The sequence below is a fragment of the Ciconia boyciana genome, chromosome 27 (assembly GCF_034638445.1).
Source record: "Ciconia boyciana chromosome 27, ASM3463844v1, whole genome shotgun sequence".
Classification (NCBI taxonomy): Eukaryota; Metazoa; Chordata; class Aves; order Ciconiiformes; family Ciconiidae; genus Ciconia; species Ciconia boyciana.
The window spans coordinates 551,403-564,233 of NC_132960.1; the positions used below are offsets into that span (position 1 = coordinate 551,403).

The 12,831-nt window shown below is 70.3% G+C and overlaps 2 protein-coding genes and 1 non-coding gene across 5 annotated transcripts; 1 reads left to right on the forward strand and 2 right to left on the reverse strand.

The window, feature by feature from the left end:
• Positions 1–73: 73 nt before the first annotated feature.
• Positions 74–155, reverse strand: TRNAS-CGA (transfer RNA serine (anticodon CGA)). The gene has a single exon. It is a non-coding gene; the product is annotated as a tRNA-Ser (tRNA).
• A 392-nt stretch (positions 156–547) lies between these two features.
• On the forward strand, positions 548–9,906 carry SMARCC2 (SWI/SNF related BAF chromatin remodeling complex subunit C2). Of its 2 annotated transcripts, none has more exons than XM_072847540.1 (29): positions 548–707; positions 853–972; positions 2,458–2,543; positions 2,871–2,952; positions 3,034–3,126; positions 3,224–3,293; positions 3,450–3,519; positions 3,640–3,715; positions 3,804–3,935; positions 4,034–4,149; positions 4,259–4,383; positions 4,492–4,551; positions 4,648–4,685; positions 4,968–5,098; positions 5,196–5,267; positions 5,360–5,473; positions 5,567–5,720; positions 5,852–5,944; positions 6,180–6,299; positions 6,369–6,431; positions 6,507–6,765; positions 7,490–7,651; positions 7,734–7,798; positions 7,881–8,007; positions 8,092–8,258; positions 8,347–8,481; positions 8,570–8,885; positions 8,984–9,355; positions 9,531–9,906. In XM_072847540.1, the coding sequence occupies exons 1-29, from the start codon at positions 597–599 to the stop codon at positions 9,602–9,604; spliced, it is 3,603 nt and encodes a 1,200-aa protein (XP_072703641.1). In that variant the 5' UTR covers positions 548–596; the 3' UTR covers positions 9,605–9,906. The 2 variants fall into 2 exon arrangements, with proteins under 2 accessions (XP_072703641.1, XP_072703642.1); XM_072847541.1 differs by having other exon boundaries at positions 8,984–9,067; positions 9,531–9,905.
• A 187-nt stretch (positions 9,907–10,093) lies between these two features.
• Positions 10,094–12,429, reverse strand: MYL6 (myosin light chain 6). Of its 2 annotated transcripts, XM_072847581.1 has the most exons (7): positions 12,300–12,429; positions 12,091–12,118; positions 11,324–11,467; positions 11,067–11,240; positions 10,786–10,863; positions 10,641–10,679; positions 10,095–10,231 (listed from the first exon to the last, which is right to left on the reverse strand). In XM_072847581.1, exons 1-6 carry the CDS (start codon positions 12,300–12,302, stop codon positions 10,651–10,653), a joined length of 456 nt encoding a protein of 151 aa, XP_072703682.1. In that variant the 5' UTR covers positions 12,303–12,429; the 3' UTR covers positions 10,095–10,231; positions 10,641–10,650. The 2 variants fall into 2 exon arrangements, with proteins under 2 accessions (XP_072703681.1, XP_072703682.1); XM_072847580.1 differs by lacking the exon at positions 10,641–10,679 and having other exon boundaries at positions 10,094–10,231.
• Between the last annotated feature and the right edge of the window lie 402 nt (positions 12,430–12,831).

Here is a 12,831-nt window from a genome sequence, read left to right on the forward strand (position 1 = left end):
TACCGGGGGTAGGAGGCCCCCGCGCGTGAGCCGCCCCGCGGCGGCCCGGGAGTCCCCGCAAAAACGGGGTCGGCGTCACGGACAGGATTCGAACCTGTGCGGGGAAACCCCATTGGATTTCGAGTCCAACGCCTTAACCACTCGGCCACCGTGACTCCCGCGCCACCCTCCGCCGCGCTCCGCCTAGACCGGGCCCCGCCGCCGCCCGCCCCGCCCCGCCCCGCTCGGCCCGGCCCGGTGCGCCGCGCCCGGGCTCAACACCGGGGCTCCCCGCCCCTCCCGCCGCCGTTCCCGGCACAGCCCACGGCCCCGCCCCGGGGCCACCCGCCCGGGCCGGCTCCCCCGCGGGGCGGGGACGGGGGACGGGGGACGGGGCGTCGCCGAGCGCCCGGCCCGGCAGGGGGCGCCGCGGCCCGGCCGCGCCGGTACCGAGCGGGCAGCGCTGGCGCAGCGCGGGCGGGAGAACGCGGCGCGCCCCGGGGCCGGCAGGGGGCGGTAGAGCGGGCGCGGCGCGGGGCGGGGCCGGCAGGGGGCGGTAGAGCGGGCGCGGCGCGGCGCGGCGGGAGGCGGCGGGAGGCGGCCCGGCCCGCTCGAAGATGGCGGTGCGGAAGAAGGACGGCGGCCCCAACGTCAAGTACTACGAGGCCTCGGACACCGTCAGCCAGTTCGACAACGTCCGCCTCTGGCTCGGCAAGAACTACAAGAAGGTAGGCCGCGGCGGGGGGCGGGGGGCGCCGGCACTGGCCCCCGCCCCGCCGGGCCCGGCCTGTCACGGCCCCGGCGCCGCCATCGCCGCCCCCGCCCCCCCCCGGGCCCGGCCCCGGCGGCGGTGCTGACCCCCCGCCCCCGCAGTACATCCAGGCCGAGCCCCCCACCAACAAGTCGCTGTCGAGCCTGGTGGTGCAGCTGCTGCAGTTCCAGGAGGAGGTCTTCGGCAAGCACGTCAGCAACGCGCCCCTCACCAAGCTGCCGGTGAGCCCCCGCCGAGGCGGGCACCGGGGCGCGGACAGCCGGCGGCGGCACGGACGGGGACGGGGACGCGGTGGGCCAGGGGCTGCGCCCCGGCGGGGGACGCGGCCCGGCGACACCCGGGGACCTGGGGACAAGGCCCCGAGAGGGACAGCGCCCCAGAGACCCAGGGACAAGGCCCCAGAGACCTGGGGACAAGGCCCTGAGCAAGGACGGCGCCCAAAGACGCGGGGACAGCACCCTGGTGACCCGGGGACAAGGCCCCAGTGAGCTGGTGACCCAGGGACAAAGCCCTGAGCAGGGACAGCGTCCCAAAGACCTGGGGACAACACCTTAATGACCCAGGGACAAGGCCCCAGAGACCTGGGGACAAGGCCCTGAGCAGGGACAGCGCCCAAAGAAGTGGGGACAGCACCCCAGTGACCCAGGGACAAGGCCCCAGTGAGCTGGTGACCCAGGGACAAAGCCCTGAGCAGGGACAGCGTCCCAAAGACCTGGGGACAACACCTTAATGACCCAGGGACAAGGCCCCAGAGACCTGGGGACAAGGCTGAGCAGGGACAGCGCCCAAAGAAGTGGGGACAGCACCCCAGTGACCCAGGGACAAGGCCCCAAAGACCTGGGGACAGGGCCCTGAGCAGGGACAGCGTCCCAAAGACCTGGGGACAACACCTTAATGACGCAGGGACAAGGCCCCAGAGACCTGGGGACAAGGCCCCGAGCAGGGACAGCGCCCAAAGACGCGGGGACAGCACCCCGGTGACCCGGGGACAAGGTCCCAGTAAGCTGGGGACAAGGCTGAGCAGGGACAGCGCCCCAATGAACCGGGGACAAGGCCCCGAGCGGGGACAGCACCCCAAAGACCCGGGGACAAGGCCCCGGTGACCCAGTTCAGCATGCCAGTGACCCAGGGACAGCGCCCCAGCCTAGGGACAGCGCCCGACCACGGACAGCACCCGGTGACCCGGGACAGTGCCCCAGCGCGGCTCCGCGCCCTGGGCAGGGACGGTGCCCCAGTGTCCTGGGGACAGTGCCCGGTGACACCTGGGCACTGTCCTGCTGGGAACTGCTCCCCAAGCAGGGTCTGCGCCCCAACGACCAGGGGACAGCGTCCCACCAGGGACAGCGTCCCACCAAGGAGAGTGTCCCACCAGGGACAGCAGCCCGACACTGGGACAGGGCCCCGACCACGGACAGCACCCCAAGGGCCCATTGACAACACCTTATAGACCTGGGGACACCCCCTCAGGGACCCCAGGACCTGGGGACAGTGTCCCAGCACAGGGACAGGTTCCCAGCAGGGGACAGTACCCCAACACTGCAGGGACCGCATCCCAACTCGGGGACGGAGCCCAGCAAGAGGATGGCACCCGGTCATAGGGGTGGCACCCTGACGAGGGGATGGCACCCCGCCCAGCCCCCCGCCGCACCAGGGACGCAGCCCACCCCTTGCAGCCGCCCGCCCCGACCCCTTTCTCTCCGTTACAGATAAAATGCTTCTTGGATTTCAAGGCGGGGGGAGCTCTGTGCCACATCCTGGCAGCGGCCTATAAATTCAAGAGCGACCAAGGATGGTGAGTGCCTGCCTGCACCCGTCGGGGCTGGGGGTCCTGGGAGCAGGAGGGCACCGGGGTGGGGGTCACGGGGCCGGGGTGGGGGGTCCCCTCCGTGGGAACACCCTGGGGTGGCCTCGGCCAGGGTCTGCACGGGGGTGGGCTGTTTGAAGGGCACCCACCTCCGCAACACGCAGGTGCCAGGGCACGTTCCCCCCCGCCCCACCGCGGCCCCCTGATGGGGTTCAGGCGCGTGCCCCCACCCCCCCCCGCCCCCCCAGGCTTTGGATGCTGATGAGGAGACCTGAGCTGTGGCTTTCATGAGAGTCGCTCTTTTCTTCCAATAAGGCGGCGTTTCGATTTCCAGAATCCCTCGCGGATGGACCGCAACGTGGAGATGTTCATGACCATCGAGAAATCCCTGGTGCAGGTAAGAGGTGCCGCCCCCGCCCCCCCCCGGGACCCCCCTGTCCCCCCACCCACTCACCACTCTCCTCTCCTCCTTCCGCAGAACAACTGCCTGGCCCGGCCCAACATCTTCCTGCACCAGGAGATCGAGCCCAAGCTGCTGAGCAAGCTGAAAGACATCGTCAAGAGGCACCAGGTCGGTGGCAGCGCCGGGGTGGGGGGCACAGGGGGGGCCCATCCAACGCCTTGTCCCGGCACTCAGCCCCGGACCCACTCCCCTGCTCTCCTCGCAGGGCACGGTGACCGAGGACAAGAGCAACGCGTCCCACATCGTCTGCCCTGTCCCTGGGAACCTGGAGGAAGGTGGGTGCAAGGGGGAGCCCCCTGCTCTGAGCTCGTGGTGAAATACCGGCGGGGGGGTGGTGTTTGGGGGCCAGAGCCGTGCTCGGTGTCACGGGCGGCTCTCGGTGGGACGGTGGGTCCGTGCTCAGCGCAGGCCCCACTCCGTGTCTCCCGCAGAGGAGTGGGTCCGGCCGGTCATGAAGCGCGACAAGCAGGTCCTGCTGCACTGGGGCTACTACCCCGACAGGTGAGGGGTCCCGGGCGGGGGCTCTGGGGACGCGGCTGAAGCCTGATGGAGCCCCCCCGTGCCCGCGGGGCACCCGCGCTGCTGTGGGTGCCGCTCTCACCCCATCCTCTTCACCTGCAGCTACGACACCTGGATCCCTGCCAACGAGATTGAGGCCTCTGTGGAGGATGCCCCAACACCGGAGAAGCCCCGGAAGGTAACGGGGTCCCCCAGGCTGGGATGGTGGCTGCAGCCCCCTCCCCTGCCCGCTGGCTGCCTGACGCGCCCATGCCCCTGCCCGGCAGGTCCACGCCAAGTGGATCCTGGACACGGACACCTTCAACGAGTGGATGAACGAGGAGGACTATGAGGTGACGGACGAGAAGAGCCCCGTCGCCCGCAGGAAGAAGATCTCGGCCAAGACGCTGACGGACGAGGTCAGAGCGGGGCCGCAGAGCTGCAGGGAGAGGACGATGGGGGTCTCTGCTTGGCCATCCTGCTCGGTTGGACCCAGCAGCCCCCTGTCCCCCCCCAGGTGAACAGCCCTGACTCGGACCGGCGGGACAAGAAGGGGGGCAACTACAAGAAGCGAAAGCGCTCGCCCTCCCCCTCGCCCACCCCAGAGGCCAAGAAGAAGAACGCGAAGAAGGGGTGAGCCTGGGCTGGGGGGACAGATCCAGCCCCGGGGCAGGGGCTGTGGGGAGTCTGGCCCTGGGGTGCGGTGGTGACTGGGACACGGGGGGGGTCTCTCCCTTGGCAGACCCTCCACCCCCTACAACAAATCCAAGCGCGGGCACCGTGAGGAGGAGCAGGAGGATCTGACGAAGGACATGGACGAGCCCTCGCCTGTCCCCAACGTGGAGGAGGTCACCCTGCCCAAGACAGGTCAGGGTGGGGGGCCGGCAGCCACCCCATGGGGTTCCCCCCTCACGAGCGTGGGCTGGGGCGGGGGCCCGTCCTTGGGGTGCTCAGTGCCGCTTCCCTCTGCTGCAGTCAACACCAAGAAGGACTCGGAGTCTGCGCCCGTCAAGGGGGGCACCATGACGGACCTGGGTGAGTCCGAGCCGCTGGGGCCGGGTGCTGCAGCAGGTCCCCCAGCACCCCAGACCTGGCAGTGCCCAAAACTGCCCCTGCTCCCCTCTCTTCCAGATGAGCAGGAAGATGAGAGCATGGAGACAGCCGGCAAGGTGAGGCCCAGGCCCGTGCAGTGCCGACCCCTCCTCACCAGCCCACCGCTCCTCCAGGGAAGATGTTCCCACCCCAGCGTGGGGGTCACCATCGCTGGATGGTCACCTCTTTATCCCTCTTCCCTTGTCCCTCTTTTGGGTACAAAAAGGCCCCTTTCTGCCCTTCCCCTCCCCACTGGGGCTGCAGGCAGCTTTGCCCTGGGCCGTAGGCCTCATCCTGCTCTCGGTGAGGATGAGGAAGGGTGCAGACCCCCTTGCCCATGTGGTGCTGGTCTCTGGCAGGACGAGGAGGAGAACGGCACCGGGAGCAAGGGGGAGCAAGCCAAGAACCCTGACCTGCACGAGGACAACGTGACAGAGCAGACCCACCACATCATCATCCCCAGCTACGCCGCCTGGTTCGACTACAACAGGTACGGCACAGCCGAGGATGAGGACGGTGCCCCGGGGCGCCAGCCAGACGGTGTGGGGCTGCCGTGCCAGGCCCTCCCCGAGCGTCTCGTCTTGCAGCGTCCATGCCATCGAGCGCCGAGCCCTGCCCGAGTTCTTCAATGGCAAGAATAAATCCAAGACCCCCGAAATGTGAGGCCAAACTTCCCCCCACACACGCTTCCCGTCCCTCCCGCTGCCGGTGGGGCCGTGGCCGGCGCTGACGCCTCGCCACTCTCCCCCAGATACTTGGCTTACCGCAACTTCATGATCGACACGTACCGGCTGAACCCACAGGAGTACCTGACCTCCACGGCGTGCCGCCGCAACCTGGCCGGGGACGTCTGTGCCATCATGCGGTGGGTCCGGCGCCAGCGGGGCCGGGGGGGATCGGTTTGGCACCCTGGCGCTGGCGGAGGGAGCGGCAGGGTCTGAGCCCCGGCTCTCCGCAGGGTCCACGCCTTCCTGGAGCAGTGGGGCCTCATCAACTACCAGGTGGACGCCGAGAGCCGGCCCACCCCCATGGGCCCCCCGCCAACCTCCCACTTCCACGTCCTGGCCGATACGCCCTCGGGGCTGGTGCCGCTGCAGCCCAAGACGCCCCAGGTGGGTGCACGGGGGTGGCCGCTCCTCGCCCAGCCGCGTCCCCCCTCTGCCTTCCCCCGGTCCCCGCGGGGGCCGGGCGCGGGGTGGGGCGGGGGGGTGGGGGGATCGCACAGCTTCGATCCGTGCCTCAGGGCCGGCAGAGCGACGGCGACGCCAAGACGGGCCGCAAGAGCAAAGAGATCGAAGACCTCGTCACCGAGACGGTGAAGGGGAAGCCGGAGCTGGTAGGCGGCTCCTTGGGGTCCATCCCCCCGCCGCTGGCCGAGGAAGGCTCCTTCCCTCCTCCCCCTCGCGCCCCGCATGCCGCCCGGCCCTGGGGAGCAGGGACGCGGGGGGGACACCGTGACGTGATGGGGCACGAAGGCTTCTCTGGGATGAGGGGGGTGGGGGAGGGCCTGGCATCCTCGCGGCCTGTCCCCCACGGCCGTGTCCCCAGTGTCCCCTCTCCTCCCCTGGCAGCAGACCTCGGCCTCACAGCAGATGCTGAACTTCCCTGACAAGAGCAAGGAGAAGCCGGCCGACATGCAGAACTTCGGCCTCCGCACCGACATGTACACCAAGAAGAACGTCCCCTCCAAGGTGGGCGTCCCCGGTCCCCGTCCCCGTCCCCCTGCCCGCCGCCACTCACCCGTCTCTCCCCCCGCGCAGAGCAAAGCTGCCGCCAGTGCCACAAGGGAGTGGACGGAGCAGGAGACGCTGCTGCTGCTGGAGGTGAGTGGGGGTCCACAGGGAAGGGGGGGAACGGGGCCGCCGGGCCCTGCTGATGCCCCCCGCTCCATCCCGCAGGCCCTGGAGATGTACAAGGACGACTGGAACAAGGTGTCGGAGCACGTGGGCAGCCGGACGCAGGACGAGTGCATCCTGCACTTCCTGCGGCTGCCCATCGAGGACCCCTACCTGGAGGACTCGGAGGCGTCCCTGGGGCCGCTGGCCTACCAGCCCATCCCCTTCAGCCAGTCCGGCAACCCCGTCATGAGCACCGTCGCCTTCCTGGCCTCCGTCGTCGACCCCCGCGTCGCCTCTGCCGCTGCCAAGTCAGCTCTGGGTAATGCGGCCCCTCCCGGCAGGGCGCGGCGAGGACGGGGGTCCGGCCCGGGGGGCCTGGCTGAGTCCTGGGGGGACAGGGCCTATGGGGAGGGGGATGAGTCCTACAGGGAGAGGGGACAAGTCCTATAGGAAGATGGGAATGAGTTCTATAGAGAGTCCTACAGGGAGACAGGATGAGTCCTATGGGGAGATGGGATGAGTGCTATAGGGAGTCCTATGGGGAGACACCACAAGTCCTATGGGGAGACAGGAAGAGTCCTATAGGGAGAAGGGCTGAGTCCTATAGGGAGTCCTACAGGGAGACAGGATGAGTCCTATGGGGAGATGGGATGAGTGCTATAGGGAGTCCTATGGGGAGACAGGAAGAGTCCTATAGGGAGAAGGGCTGAGTCCTATAGGGAGTCCTACAGGGAGACAGGATGAGTCTTACCAGGAGATGGGATGAGGCCTATGGGGAGATGGATGAGTCCTACAGGGAGACGACTGAGTCCTATAGGGATTCCTATAGGGAGACAGGATGGCTCTTATGAGGCGTTGGCCGAGTCCTATAGGGCATCCTATAGAGAGGCAGGACAAGTCCTGTGTGGAGACAGGATGAGACCTGTGAGGGGACGGGACAAGGCCCCCGAGGGGTCTACAGTGCCGAGGAGCCGGGCTGGCTCCGAGGGGCGTGGGGGTCCCCGCTGCCGTCCCCGCTGAGGGCCCGCGGCGCTGCCCCGCAGAGGAGTTCTCCAAGATGAAGGAGGAGGTGCCCACGGCCTTGGTGGAGGCCCACGTCCGCAAGGTGGAGGAGGCGGCCAAGGTGACGGGCAAGGCCGACCCCGCGTTCGGGCTGGAGAGCAGCGGCATCGCCGGCACCACCTCCGACGAGCCGGAGCGGATAGGTGAGACGGGGGATCAGTGTGATGAGTTTGCCAGGCCTGGGGCGGGCAGCAGCGGGGTCTGACCCTGCGCTTGCGTCCCCAGAGGAGAGCGGCACGGAGGAGGCGCGGGCGGAGGCGCAGCCGGCGGAGGAGAAGAAGGAGGCAAAGGTAGCGGCTGGCCCGGGGAGGGGGCGCGGGGGCCCGGGGAGGGCGGCCGGTGCAGGGACTCGAGGGGCCGGTCCCTCCCCAGGAGCCCCGGGACAGCACTGCCGAGGAGGAGGTGAAGGAGAAGCCCGGGGAGGTGCCCAAGAAGGAGGAGGAGAAGGGGAAGGAGGCGGAGGGCGAGAAGGAGCCTGACAAGGGTGATGGCGATGCAGGTGAGTGGGGGGCCCGGCTGGGCTGGCGGGACACCGAGCCCCCCACGGCCCTGCCCCGCCAGCACGGCTCCCGCCCTGCCACAGGGGAGCCGGAGAAGGAGAAGGAGGCGAAGGACGGGCTGGACGAGGCGCCCAAGGAGCCACCGGAGCCCGAGGCCGAGCGCAAAGCCAAGGTGGAGCGGGACATCGGTGAAGGGAACCTCTCCACCGCCGCCGCTGCCGCCCTGGCTGCCGCCGCCGTGAAGGCCAAGGTGAGGGGCTGGGGTCCGGGCTGGGGGGGGGGGGGGGGTACAGCCTGGGTGCGGGTGCTGACGGTCCCCCCCGGTCCCCCCCCCGCAGCACCTGGCAGCCGTGGAGGAGCGCAAGATCAAGTCGCTGGTGGCACTGCTGGTGGAGACGCAGATGAAGAAGCTGGAGATCAAGCTGCGGCACTTCGAGGAGCTGGAGACCATCATGGACCGGGAGCGCGAGGCCGTGAGTGACGGCGGTGGCGATGGGGGGGGGGGCCAGGCGCCTGTCCCCACTCCGGCATCCCCTGCTGACCCCCCCGCGTCCCCCCCAGCTGGAGTACCAGCGGCAGCAGCTGCTGGCGGACCGCCAGGCCTTCCACATGGAGCAGCTGAAGTACGCGGAGATGCGCGCCCGCCAGCAGCACTTCCAGCACCTCCAGCAGCAGCAGCAGCAGCAGCCGCCCCCGCTGCCACCGGGGGCCCAGCCCCTGCCCGCCGCCGGCACCCCCCTGGCCCCCGCCGCCCACCCGCTGGGCGCGCCGCCCGCCCCCGCCATGGTGGCCCCCGCCGAGCCCGTGGGGCAGCCGCTGCCCGGGGCCCCCCCGCCGCAGCCGCCCCCGCCGCCAGGCGCCCCGGCCGTCCCGCACGGTGAGTCGGGGTGCCGAGGGCTGGGTGGGTGGCTGGGTGGGGGGGGGTCTCGCCGCCAGCCTCTCGGCGCTGACACCCCCCCCGGGCTCTCCCCGCAGCCCCGGCACCGTTCCCCGGGCAGCAGCCGCCATCCCAGAGCCTGGCTGGGAGCCTCGGTGGCAGCGGCCACCCCGCCGTGCCCGGTAATGCGCCCGCGGCCTTGCCCTTCGGATTGCCTCCATCCGCCATCCCATTTAGCATGGCTAACCCCCCCGCCGAGCCCCTCGGCGCCACCTTCCCCGCTAACCCGCCCGCCCTCCCGCTGCATGGGGCCCTCGCCAGCAGCATGCCGTCCGGGGGGCTGCCCCCCCCGCCCCACCCACCCGGCCTGGCCCTGCCGCACCTCGCGGGGGGCTCGGCCGCCGCGCACAGCCCCGCCATCGTGGCCGCCGTGCAGGGAAGCCTCCTTCCCAACCCCGGCCTCCTCGCAGGTGAGACATGGGGGGGGCGCGGGGGGCCACCGGGGACGGGGAGGGGGGGACCCACTCGCGGGCATGGGGCTGGGGGGGCTCAACCCTTCCCGGGAGCTGTGGGGCAAGAGGTGCTCGTGCACCCCCTTGCCCCCCCAGATGTGACGCCCGCCCCCCTTCTTTTCTCTCCCTGCAGACCAAGGCCCCCCTGCAGACGGACCCCATCGCACCCAGCCCCAGCACGGCCACCCCTGTCCCCCCACGCAGTGAGCCCCGCCGGGGCCCAGGATGCCGCAGCCCCCCCAGCCCCGCCACCACCACTGGCCCGGGGAGACTGGCCCCTCCCGCCCCTGCAAGGCACCCCACAGGAAGCCCCCCGAACCCCAGCTTTGGTATTTTTCTATGATTGTCCCGGATTTTATTTAAGTGTTGGTCTCCCCGGGCGGGCCGGGGACCCTGCTGCCCCCGGCTATTTATGAGACAGCTCCAATCCCACCCGGCACACGGGCATTTCCCCCCCCCAACCCCCCCAGCTCCTTCTCATTTGTCATGCCCCCCCCTTTGGTTTTTTTTTTTTTTTTTAAAAAAACAACAAAAATAAAATTCCAAGTCCCCGGGGCGGGAAGAAACGGCCTCGTGGTGCAGGGTCTGTCTGGGGGGGGGGACAGAAGTTCACGGACCCAGCGTCCCCTTTCCTACACTTTATTTGATGCTGTGGAGCAATAACTTAGCCGGTGGGGCCAGGAGCGGGAGGGTGGGGGCTGCGGGGGGGGCTGGGTGGCGGTGGCAGGAAAACAAGGGAAAAGGCACAAAACCCAGAGTGATGGGAGGGGGGGGACGGGACGGGACACGATGACACGAGGGGTCTTCAGCCGCTCAGCACCATCCGGACCAGCTCTGCGGAGAGAAGGGGGGAGAGCGGGGTGAGGGGGGGGTCTGCCAGGCCCCCCCAGCCCTCGTCCCCGAGAGAGGCAGGAAAACCAAAGTCAAACGGCTGAAGAGCGCAGGGAGGAACCAGCGTCGCTGCAGCCCCGGCCCGACGCCGCTGCCCTCGCTGCCGGGGGCTCCACCGGCCCCCCCACGCCAGCACCCACGTCCCGGCCCCGGCGCGCAGGGGGGCTCCATGCAGAGGGGCATGCGGGGGGGAGGGGGCTGCACCAAGGGCGAGAGCGCAAACCAGGCGGCCTTTTTTTTTTTTTTTGCTTTTTTTTAAAAAAAAAAAAAAAAAAAAAAAAAAGACACCACCGAAAAAAATAGGAAGGAAAAAAAAACTGTAAGTAACTGAGGGGAGCGGGGGGAGGCGTACCCCTGCGGCGTCACCCTGACAAGATGTGTCTCACAAACGCTGGGAGGAAGGAAGGAGACATGATGGTCAGGGAGGGAGCGGGGCTGCGGCCGAGCCCCCCGGGACCCCCAGCGCCCCCGGGACCCCCCGCGCCCCCCGTCCTCACCTTCGTAGTTGATGCAGCCGTTGCTGTCCTCGTGCCCGGCCACCAGCTGCTCCACCTCCTCCTCCGTCATCTTCTCGCCTGTGGGACAGCGCGCGTCACCCCGGGGTGATGGGGGGGACCAGGGGATCCCCAGGGCTGGCGGGCCTTTGAGGGGTCCCTGGAGATGGCTGGGGGCTTGCGAGGATCCCAGGACTGGCCGGGCGCTCATGGGGTCCCTGGGGCTGGCCAAGGGGTCTCTGAGGACTCGCAGGGATTCGGGGACCTGGGGAGGTGATGCTCACCCAGGGTGACGAGGACGTGGCGGATCTCGGCCCCCATGACAGTGCCGTTGCCCTCCTTGTCGAAGACCCGCAGCCCCTCCACGTAGTCCTCGAAGCAGCCCTGGTCCTTGTTCTTGGCGATGGTCTGCATCATGGGCAGGAACTGCTCGAAGTTCAGCGTCTTCAGGTTCATCTCTGCGGGACAGAGGCCGTGGGTGGGGGCTGGGGGGACCCGGGGCATCCTGGGGGTGCTGGGGGGGCGAGGGTCCCCCACTCACCATCGCTCTTGGGGTTGCCCAGCACCTTCATGACCTCGGCGTTGGTGGGGTTCTGGCCCAGCGCCCGCATCACGTCCCCGCACTGGCTGTACAGGATCTTCCCATCCCCGGTGCGGTCGAAGAGCTGGAACGCCTCCTTGAACTCTGCCGGACCCCCCCGTGTCAGCGCCCCCCATGCACCGGGACCCCCCCCCCAGCCCTCCCATCCCGAGGGACGCGGCATCCACAGACGCCGCGCTGCTGGGACCCCACGGCCTGGGTCCCTGGGACCCCGCACCTCGGGGACCCCATCACTTGCCCCCCCCGCACCCGCGTCGGGTTTCGTTCCCGGGCGGGATCCGGTTTCCCGGTGGAACCCGACGCCGGCCGGGATGGAGGCCGCTGGCCCTCGCCGGGCGCGGCCGGGATGCTGCTCCCGCTCCCGCCCCCCCCCGCCCCGCCCCGGCCGCTCCCGCCCCTCCGGGGGGAACCGGGGCGGCCCCGCCCCGCAGGAATGCGCGGCCCAGCCCCGCGCTATGCCCATATAAGGGCAAATGGCGCAAGAGGGGCCCGGGCCCGGGCCCGCGCCCCCCCCGCCCCGCGCCCCCGCCCCGGCCCCGCGCCCCCCGCCCCGCTGGCACGAACGGCCCCGCCCGGGCCAGACTTTGCCCCGGGAAAGGCCCCGCCCGCGGCCGCGCAGGAAGCGCTGGGTGCGGCGGGGCCGGTCCCGGGGGGCCGTGCCCGGTTCCCGGGGGAGCCGTGCCCGGTTCCCGGTGCCGGTCACTCACCCGCAGTCTGCTCCTCCGAGAAGTCGCACTGCGGGGGAGAGCGCGGCGGTCAGCGGGCACCGGCCGCGCCCTCGGGGTCGGAGCCTCCAGCCGCGCCCGCCGCCGCGCCCCCCCGCGCCCCCCGCCCTGCTCCCAGCCGCCCCCCGCCCCGGCCCCCCCCGCCCGCGCATCCCCCGCCCGCGGCGGCCGGGGCCGGTGCCGGTGCCCACCATGGCGGCGGCCGCTCCCGTCCCTGCTCCGCGCTCTGGGCCGCGCGCGGCGGGCGGGGCCCTTTCTACCGAGCGGCGTCACCGCCCGCCCATTGGCCGCGCGCCCGCTGCGTCACCGCGCGCTAATTAGGTGATTATGCATGCTATTATGCATGAGGAGGCGGGGAGAGGAGAGGCCACGCCCCCTCATCCGGGGGGGATTTTTTGTCTATAGATGGGCACGGAGCGGGGCCGGGGGGGGGGGGGGCACCGCGATGGGGGACACCCCCACGGGTGACATCACCACGGGGACCCCAGTGATGGCGTCCCGTGGGGCACAGCCCAACGGCCACACCCCATGGGGGGCACCCCGCCGGGGCACAGCCCAGTGCCGCTACCCCACGGGGGACACCCCGATGGTGGCCCCACGGGGACACCTCAGTAGGGAGCATCCCGTGACAGCACCCCACGGGGGACACCTCAGCGGGGACACCACGATGGGGGACATCCCAAGAGGGACACGGTGATGGGGACACCCCAATGACCACATCCA

Bases quoted from the DNA above. Each gene is read 5' to 3' on its own strand.
- SMARCC2 (XM_072847540.1), top strand. From the start codon at position 597: ATGGCGGTGCGGAAGAAGGACGGCGGCCCCAACGTCAAGTACTACGAG. The intron at 973-2,457 runs GTGAGCCCCCGC...TCTCCGTTACAG, and splicing joins CGCCCCTCACCAAGCTGCCG to ATAAAATGCTTCTTGGATTT. The intron at 8,886-8,983 runs GTGAGTCGGGGT...CTCTCCCCGCAG, and splicing joins CGCCCCGGCCGTCCCGCACG to CCCCGGCACCGTTCCCCGGG.
- MYL6 (XM_072847580.1), bottom strand. The intron at 10,864-11,066 runs GTGAGCATCACC...GCTGTCCCACAG, and splicing joins CCACGTCCTCGTCACCCTGG to GCGAGAAGATGACGGAGGAG. The intron at 10,232-10,785 runs GTGAGGACGGGG...TTCTCTCCGCAG, and splicing joins CGGCTGCATCAACTACGAAG to AGCTGGTCCGGATGGTGCTG.